Here is a 16,814-nt window from a genome sequence, read left to right on the forward strand (position 1 = left end):
TTTTACTAATTTTTTTTTTGTGAAACCGTAACCTATTTCATCCAAGATTTCACAACACGGTGATAAAAATATAATAGTTTAATCGCAAACTAAACCAAAAACTAAAATATTATGCCTAGTTGAACCGAGCATAAGTGACAGCGCACGATATTGCTGGTATAGAAAATAAACAGAATACATACAATTTACATTCAATTCACAAATTAGCGTTAAATAGAAATGCGAAATTTCTATTCCATTGTTAATGCTGCTAAGATCTTTGAACTTGAAGTGTCATCACTATATATATTCTTGTTCTTATCTTAACATCTTCTTATACGTAAAAAAACAGAAAATATTATTCAGAGATTAATATTTTAAGTTTTTTTTAAATAAGATATACTTACTGTACTGCAAACATGGACGGCATATAAAAGCGTGGACAAAGAAAGAATGTGGTAACAAACTGGTTTAGATAGTTAAAAGTAATCTTATGAAAACCATTGCACTACATAGTCAAAACAAAAACTCTTCAAACATAAAAATATTTTCTTAACAGAAAAAAAGTATTATAGTTTATCTAAAACGTGTTATTACTCTTCAATTAGGCACATAGTGATCAGGTACCAATAAGGGACCGAAATATTTAAGACAAATTTATTTTTTTATGTTGTGTAGAATCTAGAGGCTCCGTTTTTTAATAATATCTAGCGTAATAATTAAGAGGGTATGCCGGCAAATAATGTGACCAGAATCATTAGATGAGCAGAAGTCGTTTTTGTTAGTTATACTTCTTTAGGCGCGTTATGAAAAAAGTGAAATTTTACGATACGCGCGCACCGTGACACAAAATTAACAGAATGAAGTTGGAAGATGCTACTGCATTGGACATAAATTAAAAACAACATTCGAATAATAATAGAATTTATGTTACACGTAATGTAAGAGAATAATAATAACAATTTATTTATTACATTTTTCAAATGTAAACTGAACTTTATTCACTATAATGACTCCTTTTCCAGTCTTTGATTATTTAATTGTAATTAATTATTTGTATGCAATCAAAAACTATTTTTAATAATGCCAAAGAAGACTTCTTACGCGCGTACATAAGTACACGCACCCTTTTTTTTTAAATTATTTCTAAGTCAAATCGCGGCCTATTCCCCACGACGCAAATTCTGGCCAAGTTACGTGCCGAGACTAATACCTACTTATACAGCGAGCTGTTTTCGTCGATTATGTAAATTAATACTTATTATTATTTCTTTCTTAAGACACAAAACAAATGAAAAAATAATATAACACCAAAATCGTTAAGCCTACTATTTTGATTGTCCCTTCGCATTATTCGTGCTAAACGCACTAAATAATATTGAGTAACATATGAAATAGCATAATTTTCTTAATCTACAGATAACCGGCAAAAATATAAAGTAACCAAGTTAAAATAACCAATCACTTACGGCTATTCCCCTTGGACCCAAAATTATCCCCACCCGCGTGCACGTCAGTCGCTTGATACTTTATCAACTTGTCATCAGCTGTTCTTACCCGTTCCTGAAGAATTTCCACAGTGCGATTTAGCAGTTTAATTTCTTCTTGTAGAGGGTACAGTTGCATGTTCATCTGCATTAGCTCTTTTTCATGAGCCAATTGTAGTGTATGGAGCTGTTGATAAAAATAAATTGTGACAAATGGTTTATACGCAACAAGGTTTAGACATTCAATCCAATGTATCCTATCCACTTCAATCTAGACTATCTAGTATCTAAAATAATAATAACTTAAATGACATCGAAACATCATGTTTTTAACCTAACGCTACACGAATTGGTATGGAAATGGCCACGTGACGAATCGTGAGCTAATGTCAAACAATACTTAAATACAAATTCTGTATAGTGATTTTGTCTCAAGCCCCTTGTATATTGCATTTGTTATTCGTTTGCCCCCAAATTGTGGCATTAAGAGCAGTCTCAACATTGATACAAGTTGTAAAATCTTTGCTTAGCTTGTTATCAATGTGTTTATGTTCTAAAATCTAATTGTCTAAAGTCCAATTCTGCAAATAAAGAGAACTCTGTTTAGCATTTAAAAATTAATTGACAATTCACTTCTTTAGACGATAACCTAACCGCGCAGTAAGCAGTCAAGTATATCTAACTCATGCGGTATACAAGAACACTAGATCTAGTACATACGTCGTCCAAGTTCTACAGCGCTATTTGGTTACTTAGTTGACAAACTGGATACAAATAAATTTGGTTCATTTTGACCGTGATGGTACAACGAAAACATTTTATACGATTATCCTGAATCAATGTTGAGTCACATTGATAGACACGTTTTATGGCAACAAGGAAAACAAAATAAACAGAGAAAAATAATGTAGACAAATATATAGCTGGAGGCTGACAAATCGCAGACTTGCCAAAATCTTGAAACTAGTGATATCGATAAAGTATTTATAAAACAATGTTTGAATTAGAAATATTTGACGATTAAAAGTTAAATAATATTAAAAAAAAATTAGTAATATTGATTGCAATACATCAGAGATTGTTTACAGTGGTATTCAAGTTTTATTTTCCAAAATATGTAGTAGTCATAAAATAACAAATAATACTTACATCTTGAATACGTTTCTTTTTCAACATAATTAGGTCTTCATTAGTCCTTTTTAAAGATGCGAGAAGACCCACCCTTTCTTCCATCAGGGCTTCCTTCTGCTTTCTTACATCTGATATTTCAGCTTCCATCTCATGAGTCACTTTAAGCATCACACTCTCAGCCGACTTAGCTGGTCTACATGTATTTTTCTTTTGCGGGTTTAAATTCATTAAAACTGAAACAAAGGGAAAATTTAAGACAGCGTCGGGGCTTCGCAATTAGATTCAAACTTATACTAAAAAAAACTAGAGTCTGGCTAATGAAAGAAGATAACGAAAAGGCGCGGCAAATTCAAAAAAAATTAGTATGGTATCCCTAAAAGTTTGATAATTTATATAGTTTTGTGGATTAAACTTACTTGATACTTGATTTTATTTTATTATTTTTTTATATTGATAGTGACGTATTTAGTCTTTTACTATTGATACTTAAAATGACTAGCGTTGCATGCAAAACTAAAACTATAATTATTATACAACACAACTTTATTCGGAATAATCAGAATCCAAAAAATCAATATGCATAGATTCATCAGAGTCATTGCTGTTATCACTGTCTCTCACATTGATTATGAAACTTTCTAAATGTTTAGGCTATTATACACGTTAACTATTCGGAAAAAATATGTAATAGAAATAAAAATGAGTAATTGCATGAAGTATCAAGACAATAAATCAAACTAATCTAAGAAATTCAATGACATTCTGTGTTTCCATCCGAAAGCTTTCAAATAATTGAATTATCTTCTTTCATTAGCCAGACTCTACTTTTACTAAAAAAAAGGGATGTAATGTGTCAGACTATAGCAGAAAATTTCGGGTAAGTATATTTTGCCATTTAACAATATGAAAAAACTAAGAATATTCTCTTCAAAAAGACATGGTTCTTTTTAATAACATTAATTACTTGAAAAAAATAAATAATAGTTATCTACGTTCCACCTACTTTCTTTTTCCTTTTGCAGATTTCTCAAATTCTTTCTTAGCTCTTCCGATTCCCGGTTAATTTTAGAAATTGTTCGTTGTTTCGCTGTTAGTTCAGTCTGTAATCCCTTTATAGTAGCAATGAGGTAGCTGTCTTCTTTTAGTCTGTTAAAAATTAAGGCTGAATTCTGGGTTAATCTACTAACGGCTGACGATGCTCTGTCAGCCTTTAAAAAAGTTTGTGTCCCAACCGTATGTTGATTTTTTTGGACAGTTTGGACGGCAATGTCTTGTAAATTAACTCTATTAATTTTATTTTTCAAGTCGTTATTGGTTTTTTTGTCATCCATTAGCTGTCTCTCTACGTCGACTATATGATTCTCGTATTTCTGTTTCATGTCGGTAAACTTTTCTTGAAGGGTCATTAAAACCTGGTGAAAATGCGTTTCTTTGTCTTTCAATTCTTTTTCTAATCTCAATATACGATCTTCTAACAATTTCTTTTTGTTGTCGTCGACTGTGGATGATTTTGATGCAACTGTAAAAGCATAATCGTTATCAATGCAATAATGTGTACCTACCGTTACTCATAAAATGGTTATTAAACACACATATTTAAAATATTCGGTTTACATATTTTAACACCTGAGAATTTTAAGAATGTATTTATATATAGAGTGGAATTTTTAAACATCACCTGGAAAATAAGTAACCTAAAAACTGTAGACTACTTATTTTATATAAACGGTAAATTATTTAAAAAGAATGGGAACCTTCAAATTAATTGAAGCAAATATACTTTACACACGGAAAACGAGCTGTAGAGCAAGATCCCAGGGCCGCCAGACGTCACGTATTTTCTGACGGATGAAATGTGAACAATTGGGTAGTGTTAGTATGTACTATGATCGTATGCCTACCTGCTAGCTTGGTCAAACGGCCAATTTCCAGGTATCAGGTAATCAAGGTACACAAAAACATTACTTACTTCACGTAAATTCTCATGGCTGATTTTTATATATGTTTTCGAGTGTATAGTTAGAAATAAATTGTCAATACTCCCAGACACTTTCCGTCGGCCATATTGCTTAACAGACGCTTTAAGGGTCTCAAAATAATTAGTCAACTTCACGTAAATTCTGACGCTCCATTTTTATATATGTTCATCCGACAACTATTATAAAAGCTTTGACAAGAAGACAGACCGATCCAAGGGGCCAATCATCCCCTAAACTAAATTTTAATATCTCTATGAGTGGGAGAGCATTATCTACGCGCATGAGACTGAGTGAGACCGACTGCGCTGTTAAAGCCATGAAAATTACTTGAAAAATTATTATTATTCAAAAAGGGCAAGCAAAAGCCGTTTAATATTTTGAAGAAAAATGAAGAGTACCAACAAGCATTTCACCCTTTTGGTACGTTGGATTTTGTTGGTGATGTAGATGAAGAAGAACGTGTATTCAACATAATACAAAAATTTATCTGTGATGTTTACAACGTTCCTGGAATAATTGATGTAGATGCTGCCAGACTACAGTTGTTTATCATTTACATACATGGTATCTGATATAAATGAAGAATTCAATCGAAAGAATTTAAGAAACTTCGATGCCAGTAACTTACCACCTTGTAAAAGTGAGCTTTGGCAACAGTTTCGACGGGCTAGCTTTGGAACAATGCAAGTATGAAGATGATGAATATTTTCAACCCCGAAAACAATGGCTGGACACTACAAGATGGTAAATATGATTTTCATTGGTTCGATGGAGATCAATTACCGGGTTTTGTCAGTGAGTCGCTGGAAGAACAATCAGGTAAATTATTTTCGTTTCTCATATTATTTGTATCTTTTTAGCTTTTTCAGACCTTCGTTGTTTAACTTGTTTTTTACAGAGGAAGAAAATAAGGATAATGCTGATGATGACGATCACGATTTAGATATTCAATTTCAAGATTGATATTTGATGATGATGATAATGAAGATTAAAAGCCACTGTTAAGAAATATTGAAGAATTAATATTTTTCCACTTTGTTTCCAAATTTCCAATAAATAATTAATTAAAAAAATTGCTGCTATTTAAATATAAGTGGTATTTTAAAAAAAAATTTTTTAGTTCTAATTAATAAATTGACAAAAAAAAATGTCGGCTAACTTTAGTATTATTTATTGTGTCAATTTTTTTCTTATTTTTGTTGCTATAATTTACTTGTCAACAAAAGTTCTAAAAATTATAAAATATCTGTTCAAGTAATTTTCATGGCTTTAACAGCGCAGTCGGTCTCACTCAGTCTCATGCGCGTAGATAATGCTCTCCCACTCATAGAGATATTAAAATTTAGTTTAGGGGATGATTGGCCCCTTGGATCGGTCTGTCTTCTTGTCAAAGCTTTTATAATAGTTGTCGGATGAACATATATAAAAATGGAGCGTCAGAATTTACGTGAAGTTGACTAATTATTTTGAGACCCTTAAAGCGTCTGTTAAGCAATATGGCCGACGGAAAGTGTCTGGGAGTATTGACAATTTATTTCTAACTATACACTCGAAAACATATATAAAAATCAGCCATGAGAATTTACGTGAAGTAAGTAATGTTTTTGTGTACCTTGATTACCTGATACCTGGAAATTGGCCGTTTGACCAAGCTAGCAGGTAGGCATACGATCATAGTACATACTAACACTACCCAATCGTCCACATTTCATCCGTCAGAAAATACGTGACGTCTGGCGGCCCTGGGATCTTGGACCACTGGTTATAATACGAAAACATGTACTTCAATCAAACCAATCAAAGTTAAATCAAATCTTTCTAATGTACCTTACATGTATATGGTAAATTTAAAAAAAATGGTGTTGACTTATTTTAATTAGAAGAAAAGATATGAAATATATTGCTGTTCAATGTTAAGGCGACTACTGATGAACAGTATATACATATTACATATATAGTTAATATAGGTACATATATGCATAGCTGATGGGAGAACACGGGTCAAATTTTTTTTATAAAAATATAGTACACGCAACTATGTATATTGTGCACTAATTTCCAGTAAAATATTACAAATTGCAATTACCAATTAACGCGGAAACAGAGTCCGGATGTTTCCTCCTTAATATCAACTCCATTTCCTTAACCTGCCTTTGCAAGTCCTGTATAATCATTGCATCTTTCTCGCGTTGGATACTAAAGTTCTTTCTTTCATTCTTCTCCTTGTTTAACTCAACCAATGCACTTTGCTCATTTTGCTTATAATTTTTAAGTTCAGTTTCTCTATTGTTGTATTCCTTTGCAAGCCGATTTACGAATTTCTCGCATTCAACTAATTTAAATTCCGCCACATGTTTATCTTCTTCTAATTGCCTTACTATGTTCTTTAACGCCTTGCAATCGTCTACAAGTTGTACGTTTAATAATTCAAGACTTTTCACTCTTTCATTTGTATCCTTTAGCTCTTCCAACTGCTGATCGTGTTTACAATTAAGTTTTTTCGGCGTACCAGACGTCAGCCGAGCTACTTTCGCGGCTTCTTTTTTCTTAGAATCTATTACTCCTGCGGAGAAAGGTCTTGTTTTCGACTTACGTCGACTATCAATATTGTCTTTCCCATTTCGCCTAACTCCTGGGCTGACCTACAATGTAATAGAACATACTAAATGAATGTTTTTATAAAATTATGCTTTAAAATGTAGGCCATTGACTCGCTCGAGCGGTAACTGTAAAAATAAAAGCCTATAGCGATTGGTGCTGGATAATCGGAGAAAATCGTGTTTACAGTAAACAGTGTCGTTATTAAATAACTGCAACTCGATGGCAATGACCGGTAAAAGCGGACGAAGCTGCAAATCTGGTTCCTAAATAAATATAACTGTTAGACAATTCCTCCAATCGGATTAAAATCGATAATGATTATTTTGTCTTTCCGATAAACGATGATTTAAAATAGCTTTGTTTGATAAAAAAACAAAAATGTGTTTGAAATTAGATATGTTTAAGTTACTGCACCAATTTAGAACATGGAAAACATAATTAAAAAGCCTTGTGACCACCAAACTTTGGCGGGAAATATTACCCTACAACATATCATCCATCATTAATTTAATTGACGGGCATATATTATAAAAATCTCGAACATGTTTTCTAACAGGAAACTACTGTGCTTTATTATTTTTGTCTGTAAGTAGTTGTGTTTGCATATTCATAAATCGGCAAATTTCCCTTGTATTAATCACTATAAAACTGGTCCTTATACCGAGTCATACATACAAAAATAAGTACAATATTTACAAATAGGTATGTGGCTCTTATGCCGCTTTCATAGTTTTACGCGATATCAAGTTCATGAACACTAAATTCAAAACACGCATTTGATTGCACAATGTATCAAAGCTTTAAAAGGGTGTTGCATAGCTGGGACTTCCTTGGTCAGTCAGTAGCCATGGAGTTGTGGCACAGATTGGTCGCGTTTCTAGCGGTCACCACCGCGGTATTTGCTACTCCTCTCCTCAACGAACTTCCACCAGGAAAGGGTATGTATTTAAAATTTAATAAGGAATAAAAAATCGATTTTAAGATTATTTATATACCATCTTTTTATATCATCTCGTTGCATTTAGCAGCATGTTGCATGTTTAATTATAATATGTAAAGGAAAATTCTTTGAGTAACAAAAGTATTATATAGTCATTAAAGAATATGGAAGGAATTAATTTAAATACAAATCCTTTAAGATTTATATTGATGAAATTGGTTTTGAATTTGTTTTACAGTGTTTATTTTAATAATATAAAAGCATAATTATAATTGTGTATCTAATACATAAATAATATACATCACAAATCAATAAAATCACGTTTTTCCCTTTTCACCATTATTTACTGATATACTCGTATGTTTGTACATAAGAAGACCGGAACTTGGAAACGTATGCATTTTCCTCATAAGTAAAAACGTGAGTAAAATCTAATATTGAAAATTGCGGAAATCACTGTACTGTTTTGATTCACACTTGGAATACTAAATAAAAAATATAATTTAATAAAATATAAATTTATCTTCATGGATCTCCCGTGAACCTCAAACTCTTAAACGGTTAAACTCAAATTCTCTACAATTATAAAAAACTAAAACTCTATGTGCTATCTTGGTCGCAATTTGTAAAGGCTGCTTTTAAGAAATAACGGTTTTACTTAAGAACAATTCTACTAAAGATATCAAGTATAAGCCAACCTGTCCGATATAACTGTTAAACCGGACAAGATCGAGTTAAGCACAAATGAAAACAGAACCTTGGCCAGAGAAAGTCATTAACATGTTACAAGGAACGAGCCCCGCATTCTAATTAACAATCCCATTACCAATTCACACAACATACCGTAAAGCAAAAAGCATACTGTTAAATACACGCAATAAATCAATCGAAAGTAAAACTTTCTTGTTACTTAAATTATTCATTCTAACCAAATTAATTTACAGTCACTTTCACGTATAATAGGCCAATGAATGAAAAATGTGTGTAAATACTTCATAATGAGCAGTGTTGGCCTAGTGGCTTCAGCGTTCGACTCTCATACCTGAGGTCGTAGGTTCGATCCCCGGCTGTACACCAATGGACTTTCTTTCTATGTGCGCATTTAACATTTGCTCGAACGGTGAAGGAAAACATCGTGTGGACCGACATGTCTTAGACACAAAAATTCGACGGTGTGTGTCAGGCACTGGAGGCTGATCACCTCTTTATAAGATTAAAAAATGATCATGAAACAGATTCCGAAATCTGAGGCCAAGACCTAAAGAGGTTGATGATTTATTTTATTTAAATACTTCATAAAAATTACCTAAAAACAATGTATATTATTTAAGATTGTTATATGTATATAATTAACGTTTTAAATAAATATTCTAGAATGGCCAGAACGTTTGTCTGTCAAGCAACCTTTCGAGCCAGAGAAACCAACAGAAAGCCCAGAATATTATTCAACTTTTTCATCAGATCTCGCATTCGATGAAAAACCTTCAGAAAACATAAATGAAGTATTACCAGCGTTGAACGAAAAAGTAGAAAATATAGAGGCAGCTGACAGGAGTACTTCAACTGGTACTAATGTTGAAAAATCAGAAACCATAAATGAAAACTTGCCACAAGTAAACGAGAAAGCCGATCAAAAGAGAGAAACAAATGAATCCCAAAAAGACGTTTTAGGCGTTGCTAAGGATGCTGAGAAAGAAAATAAGGTAAACTACTCAGGGGCTCAAGTGTGGAAGGTCTCAACTGAGGACAGTAGAGTTCGCACAGTCATTGGGCGCCTACGAAGGAGAAACTGTAAGTACATACTAAAAGCAAAAAAAAAATTACTTCTATATTTATACTGTTACTGAATAAAAAACTAAATCGCGTTTTTAACCGTGTTAATTTGCACTTCTATGCATGTTGTACAACAAAAGGCATAGCTGCTGTATTCAAACTGAATGGACTGAACAATGCTTGTGACATTAATTATTGTCTAGAAAGCGTACTAATTTGTTTTTCTAGATTTACTGTCTTCCTTAAGGCTGTATATATGTGCTAGTTTCAAATTACTGTGTACGGTGTAAAAAAACATTCAAGGGTGTTATTATTATTTCAGTAATCGCCACATGGTCCGGAAACCACTCTTACGTAGACGTTTTTGTCAAGCCCCATGCCGTGGAGAACGTAACAAGGGCTTTCAAAAGGGAAAATATAGAATATGACATCATCATCGATGATCTACAAAAGCGAATCGACGAAGAAAACCCTCCACTAGACCAAAACGAAATCGAATTGCAGGATAGAAGAGGTTAATAATTGTACTTCATAATAATTATTATTGGAGACTTGAGATCATAATTTATTTGTGTGTTTAAGGTTTCTAGCATCTCATAACAAACAAACCAGCCACCGAAAAGATTATCAACATCGTAATCTACAAAACTTTAATTTGCACATATCAAGCATCCTGTCCGCTTGTTTTGTATGATTAAATTACATAAAAAACCTAGTTTTCCAGAGTTATGTGGTCTTGTTACAGCGAAATCTTACAAATTTTGGCGTTACAGGGCCAATCGCCGGAAATTAGGGTATTTAGGTGTCTACATGGGCTATAATGCAATAGAGATGCCAAAGGAATACTGGCCATATGCCAACTGGGGTTCGTTATTGAATAAAAAGCAACGCAATATTTGTACTAATGTCTAATTGTTCGTTATTAATAGAGACGTTTGTCTTAATGTGTGTCGTAGAGTTAGTAAATAACGTGAAAGGTGGATGTGCAAAAACGTTTTCAAATTAAATATTTTAAAAGGTCAAGGGCGATATGGTAACAAGGATTAAACTGCCTACACGAATCCGTGTTAAACTATATGCTAACATTACTTTAAAAATTACTATAGGGTAGTTTCATATTATACACTGTAACACTAGGGCAATAAATATTTATTTCATAGAGATTAGTAATGAGATTGATACCTAATATCAACTTTCAATTGCTAATTAACACAATTAAATTTTTAGGACATCGAATGACGTGGAAGCAATATCATAGACTTGAGGATATCCACGGATTTTTAGACTACTTAGCCAAAACATATTCCGCTATAATAAGTGTTCGGTCTATAGGGAAATCATTTGAAGGAAGAGATCTTAAGGTATTATTTTGATATCCTTTTTTCAGATTTATAAATCAGAAACTGTTTAATCTTAGAAATTGATTTCCTTGCCAGGTATTGCGTATATCAAATGGTAAACCTTCAAATAAGGCAGTATTCATAGATGGTGGGATGCATGCGCGGGAGTGGATAAGTCCAGCAACTGTCACGTATTTTATCAACCAATTCGCTGAAAACTTTGACGAAGAGGAAGACGACATCAGAAATATAGACTGGTAAGATATGAAAACGGCAACTTTATTTAGTTCAAATTTCAAACTAATTATCAAAATTATGACTGTAAATCAAACGAGTTAATAGTTGCCTACATTGTTCAAGTAGAATTGTGCGCAAATAGCACAATGACACATAAAAAACACTTTAGATGCTGTTTTACGTATTTTTATTAAATTATTTATTGACTTGTGATGCGATTTAATGAAGTAATTTTATAAGTTTAGACGACACCTTTATAATTTAAGGTACTTCCTTCCCGTGGTGAACCCTGATGGTTACGAATACACCCACACCGCTGATCGTTTATGGAGAAAAAACAGAAAACCAGCTGTTGGCAGGCAATGCGCTGGTACCGATCTCAATAGGAATTTCGGGTATAAATTAAATTGTATATTGATTATAAATGGATTAATAGTTTTTATTTTCTTGTTGTAATTTACAAGAACGTGGCATACTCTTTTTACACTTGTATGTAGGATATACAATATTATTTAAAACGCAAGTTAGTGTTGAGTGCGGTTGATTTAATGCGTATATTTTATAGATACCGTTGGGGCGGCAAGGGTGCTTCAGCCAATCCCTGCAGTGACATTTTCAGAGGAAACCGAATGTTCTCAGAGCCAGAATCGAAAGCTTTGGGAGTAAGTGGCATAAAATTTTACGTAAATATGTTTTTCAACTGAAGGAGCCCCTGAGTCATAGACAAATAGAATACAGTTTCAGAGACACTTAATTGATAAAATATAAGTGGTAATTTATCCTTATCTATGGTGATTAGAATAAGTGGTCCTTCAAACCTTAAGGGTACTAATTAAGCTAAGGAAAAGACATGTACTTGTATATATGTGTTGTCATTTAATGCCTCAAAATAATACAATAGACAATTGAAACTAGAAACCATATTATAAATACTGTCTGGTAATCAACAAGCATTGTTATCAAATTTTTCTGGCTTAAAATTAGGATTGCCTATCCCATAAAAATATATTTTTCAAATATAGAATATTATAAGGCAAAAATTATTTCCAGGATTTTATCAAGAATACAGCAGCTAACTTTACAGCATACCTAACTTACCACAGTTATGGCCAGTACATTTTGTACCCATGGGGATATGATAATGTGGTGCCCCCAGATCACAAAACCCTAGATGACGTTGGAAAGAGCATGGCAGATGTAAGTAATACATTTTAATAAAAGGCCCACATTTAAAAAAAGCAAATTAAGTAAGTTTAGTTTTCTGATCATAAAGTTGAAAAGTTGAGTTGTTGATTGTTTTGAAATTTTATAGGCAATAAAACAAATTGATGGGTCAAAATACACAGTGGGATCATCAAGTGGAGTATTGTATCCTGCTGCAGGAGGATCAGATGACTGGGCAAAAGGGCAAGGAATCAAGTACTCATTTACAATAGAACTGGGTGACACAGGCCGATATGGTTTCATATTGCCTACTTCGTACATTGAACCTGTTGCTAAAGAATCCCTGGCAGGATTAAGAGTATTGGCGCATTATGTAAACAAATATTAAATTCGTATAAACTATTTATTTTATTTCTAAGGTTGTGATTTAAACTTAATATTTAAGAATTTTAATAAATTATTAATCTTGGACAGACTTTTATTACCTTAAAGGATTTGTTGCCTTCCTTGGAAGCTTCTAAGCTCTTTGACTTATCAACTTTTACTTCGGAAATAACTGATGTATCACCTAGATACGAGGTAGCCGTATTAGTAACCAATGGACTGCTTTTCAGTAAGTTTTCTGTTTCATTCGCTATGTTTTCGGCTTTCCTCAATATCAACTCCACGTCGTCTTCGTCGGTTATTTCAACATGATTATTGTGAGATAGTTTTTTGATTTCATTGAAGATCATTTTAATTTCTTCATCGCTGTCTTTGAGGGCTTCACAAGTTTTTTCCAAGAGTAGGAACTCCTTATTACTGTTGTCACAGGACATTTCCTTAATTTCCTTCGAACTAGATATGGATGACATGTTAGAAATATTGTTAAGACACTATCATAAATATTGTCTAATGTTTTACTTTGTTATACCACATATTTTAATGAAACATTTACATCTAACAAACGTGATTATTTTGTTGATGGCATTTTGTAAATTCTTTCCGGTTGCTAGGCAACTGCACAGATTACTAATTACTAGTATATAAGTTTTTTTTGGAGTTTATGGCTAGACCTTTAGGCCAATGTATTTAAGTATAGCCACCTACCACTGACAGATTATTTATTACTATCACAGTCTATAAATCATACTCTTTAACGCTTAAGATCAAGATATAAAATATAGACACCGCCCTAAAATTGCAAACGTACGTCCTTTATTTTTCCACGCCATCCTAATGCTACTAAGAAGATAAAATAATCTTTATCGTTTTTTAATTATGTAAGTTGGTGGCTCTGGCATGTGGCTGTGTCATGGACACGTTCGTGTGTTATAAGTTATAAGTTTCATATTACATCATATTACAATATAAAAACGAACGATCTTAACTGAACTTAAATGTACACCGTAGCTTTTCTTAGTCAAAAGTTATACTTATTGCAAAACTCAATACGCAGCAAAATATAACATAACCACAAAATAGCGGCACTTCCCCCTTCACTGTTCTCGATTATCGTAATAGACCACAAGCCCATGAACAAAAAATACCTGTGAAATGACCCAACGTGAATTACGCTTAGAAGGCTGTTACTATATCTGAAAATAGCTCTGAGCACTATGCCGTCATTTCTGAGCGGTACATGTGAGTACGTGAGTGAATGGACTTTCTCAGGTACAATGGGGGAATTTCGACTAATTATTAATGTACGGCTTTGTTATAAGTGTATAGATGATTAAAAATAATGTCGAAAAACCTAGTGCCGTACAAAAGTGATGGTGCCGGAAGTCGGTGCAAATTTTTAATTCGACGACAGTTGCAGAAGCAATATAGGTCATTTATTACTGTACGGCATTTGTGTGATTCCTTTTGGACACATATACAGATACTTTACCCGTAAACGCCGTACATATTTCCAGCGGAGCGGTCGAAAGCCAAGGGTCGGAACCCTACCCCTACACCCATATACCCTAAGGTCATTGTAAAATGTACGGCAACATGTTCAAAATATTATTTAACACGGACAATAATGTTTTATAATTATGCCGTCCAAATATTATAGTTAATATTTGTGTAATTAAATATTTATCGAAATTTCAGGATTTACCAAGTTCTTACTGCTGTAAGATCAGAGAATAATGTACGGCAACTTGTTTTTTTACATAATGTTACTAAACATTACCGTTGTACTTTATAGCCGTTCATTATAAATGGTAACAAATAAAAATATTATGATAAAAAATATATGAAATTTCCGAAATTTAGATGACTTTTCAAATGCTCCTAGAGTAATATGGGGAGTAATATTTTCAAAGATTATTGTTATTTTATATGTAACAAATATAAATAAACAAAAAAAACCAGATGCCGTACATTTTACTCCAGATTATTCTTTACAGCTGATAAAAACTTCGACGACGTTTGAGGTGTCCCTTAAGGTCATTAATAACTGTACATATCTGAGTATACTACCATAAGGCTGTAAAGTATATTTACAGCCTTATCGTACCAGCAGAGAGAGGTAAAGGAAAAATATTTTTAACAAAAATAAAAATATAATACAGGGCGTCCCAAAGTTATGAGACATGAAAGGAAAGTACCTTAAATATCGCAGATAGGGTATTTTACTAAAAGAAGACTTTATGTTATTTTTAAAAGTTAGTAATTCTGCATTCAAAGATTTTTTAAAAACTACTTGCCTCGTCTGGAAATCGAACCGGCTTAAATTTAAAAAAAAAAACACCCCTACTTTTATGATGCCAATCGAAAGAATGGCCAAAACCTAATAACTTTTCTAAAGTAACAGACTCGTAGGGGATTTTTTTAGGCCGAATACGATAGATAATGTTTTTAATTTGATTAAAAAGATATATTCACGCTGTTCCTTTCTTTTAAAATACTATGTTACTTAAGAAGAGTTATTAGTTTTTGGCCATTCTTTCGATTGGCATCATAAAAGTAGGGGTGTTTTTTTTTACATTTAAGTCGGTTCGATTCCCAGACGAGGCAAGTAATTTTTAAAAAATCTTTGAATGCAGAATTAATAACTTTTAAAAATAACATAAAGTCTTCTTTTAGTAAAATACCCTATCTACGATATTTAAGGTACTTTCCCTTCATTTCCCATAACTTTGGGACGCCCTGTATTGGTAGGCGGTGGTAGCGGACTATCGAAAGTGTACGGCATTTATCTTTTATTAAAGATTGTCTAAAGTATTAATAACCTGTGTTATTGCCGTTCAGATAAATGTCACCGGAAAATGACTCTTTTCTGAGGAAAGTAATTTACCCCATACACCTATGTGTTCCACAAAAAATGTACGGCATGCTGGAAAATGTTATCTATTTGTGAAGTACTCTCAAGATCATTTAATTTTATGTTGTTTCATATCATCATCACCTATATGCTAATCAGACATATGTTGCGACCCTTGGCTTTCGACCGCTCCGCTGGGAATATGTACGGCGTTTACGGGTAAAGTATCTGTATATGTGTCCAAAAGGAATCACACAAATGCCGTACAGTAATAAATGACCTATATTGCTTCTGCAACTGTCGTCGAATTAAAAATTTGCACCGACTTCCGGCACCATCACTTTTGTACGGCACTAGGTTTTTCGACATTTATTTTTAATCATCTATACACTTATAACAAAGCCGTACATTAATAATTAGTCGAAATTCCCCCATTGTACCTGAGAAAGTCCATTCACTCACGTACTCACATGTACCGCTCAGAAATGACGGCATAGTGCTCAGAGCTATTTTCAGATATAGTAACAGCCTTCTAAGCGTAATTCACGTTGGGTCATTTCACAGGTATTTTTTGTTCATGGGCTTGTGGTCTATAATAAATTATTTGACCCTTCAATTAACCAGTGGTATAATTTAATTTTGAAGAAAATGATAGATTTGAAATTACTACGCCAAACTTTATTGTTGATGTATGATTTTGTTATGATTAGGTTTTTGGATCGGGGGCACCGTATGGTAGCAAATCTAAAACGTATTGATGACAAAAGTACAACGTTGCACTTTAACGCATCTATTATTACTAATATGCATCTTAACAACAGAGCAATTATTCAAAGTAGCTAAATTTCATAAATATCGCTACACGGTGATACTGTGATATGTTTCTGCTCCATTATTTTTAGTATTTTCTACATTTTATTTTTTTGTATAGCAATGATTAACGTTGCA

General features: G+C 32.9%; 2 protein-coding genes across 2 annotated transcripts; one reads left to right on the forward strand and one right to left on the reverse strand.

Annotated features, from left to right (window-relative positions):
- Positions 1-1,044: 1,044 nt before the first annotated feature.
- LOC125063601 (centrosomal protein of 162 kDa) lies at positions 1,045-13,718 on the reverse strand. Its single transcript, XM_047670111.1, has 5 exons — positions 13,117-13,718; positions 6,663-7,218; positions 3,601-4,116; positions 2,616-2,830; positions 1,045-1,653 (listed from the first exon to the last, which is right to left on the reverse strand). The coding sequence occupies exons 1-5, from the start codon at positions 13,483-13,485 to the stop codon at positions 1,441-1,443; spliced, it is 1,869 nt and encodes a 622-aa protein (XP_047526067.1). The 5' UTR covers positions 13,486-13,718; the 3' UTR covers positions 1,045-1,440.
- Positions 7,983-13,100, forward strand: LOC125063602 (carboxypeptidase B-like). The gene is made up of 9 exons (XM_047670112.1): positions 7,983-8,115; positions 9,492-9,908; positions 10,213-10,404; positions 11,118-11,251; positions 11,327-11,487; positions 11,734-11,862; positions 12,033-12,129; positions 12,518-12,664; positions 12,780-13,100. The coding sequence occupies exons 1-9, from the start codon at positions 8,025-8,027 to the stop codon at positions 13,017-13,019; spliced, it is 1,608 nt and encodes a 535-aa protein (XP_047526068.1). The 5' UTR covers positions 7,983-8,024; the 3' UTR covers positions 13,020-13,100.
- Positions 13,719-16,814: the final 3,096 nt, after the last annotated feature.

This window comes from Pieris napi, chromosome 3 (genome assembly GCF_905475465.1).
Source record: "Pieris napi chromosome 3, ilPieNapi1.2, whole genome shotgun sequence".
Taxonomy (NCBI): domain Eukaryota; kingdom Metazoa; phylum Arthropoda; class Insecta; order Lepidoptera; family Pieridae; genus Pieris; species Pieris napi.

What these genes read in the sequence shown, in the direction of transcription:
- LOC125063602 (XM_047670112.1), top strand. Translation starts at nt 8,025, where the DNA reads ATGGAGTTGTGGCACAGATTGGTCGCGTTTCTAGCGGTCACCACCGCG. An exon ending in CGAACTTCCACCAGGAAAGG is followed by an intron (nt 8,116 to 9,491) that starts GTATGTATTTAA and finishes TAAATATTCTAG; the next exon opens with AATGGCCAGAACGTTTGTCT. An exon ending in TTGAAGGAAGAGATCTTAAG is followed by an intron (nt 11,252 to 11,326) that starts GTATTATTTTGA and finishes TTTCCTTGCCAG; the next exon opens with GTATTGCGTATATCAAATGG.
- LOC125063601 (XM_047670111.1), bottom strand. Translation starts at nt 13,485, where the DNA reads ATGTCATCCATATCTAGTTCGAAGGAAATTAAGGAAATGTCCTGTGAC. An exon ending in CTCTGTTTCCGCGTTAATTG is followed by an intron (nt 4,117 to 6,662) that starts GTAATTGCAATT and finishes ATGCTTTTACAG; the next exon opens with TTGCATCAAAATCATCCACA. An exon ending in AAAAGAAACGTATTCAAGAT is followed by an intron (nt 1,654 to 2,615) that starts GTAAGTATTATT and finishes TTTTATCAACAG; the next exon opens with CTCCATACACTACAATTGGC.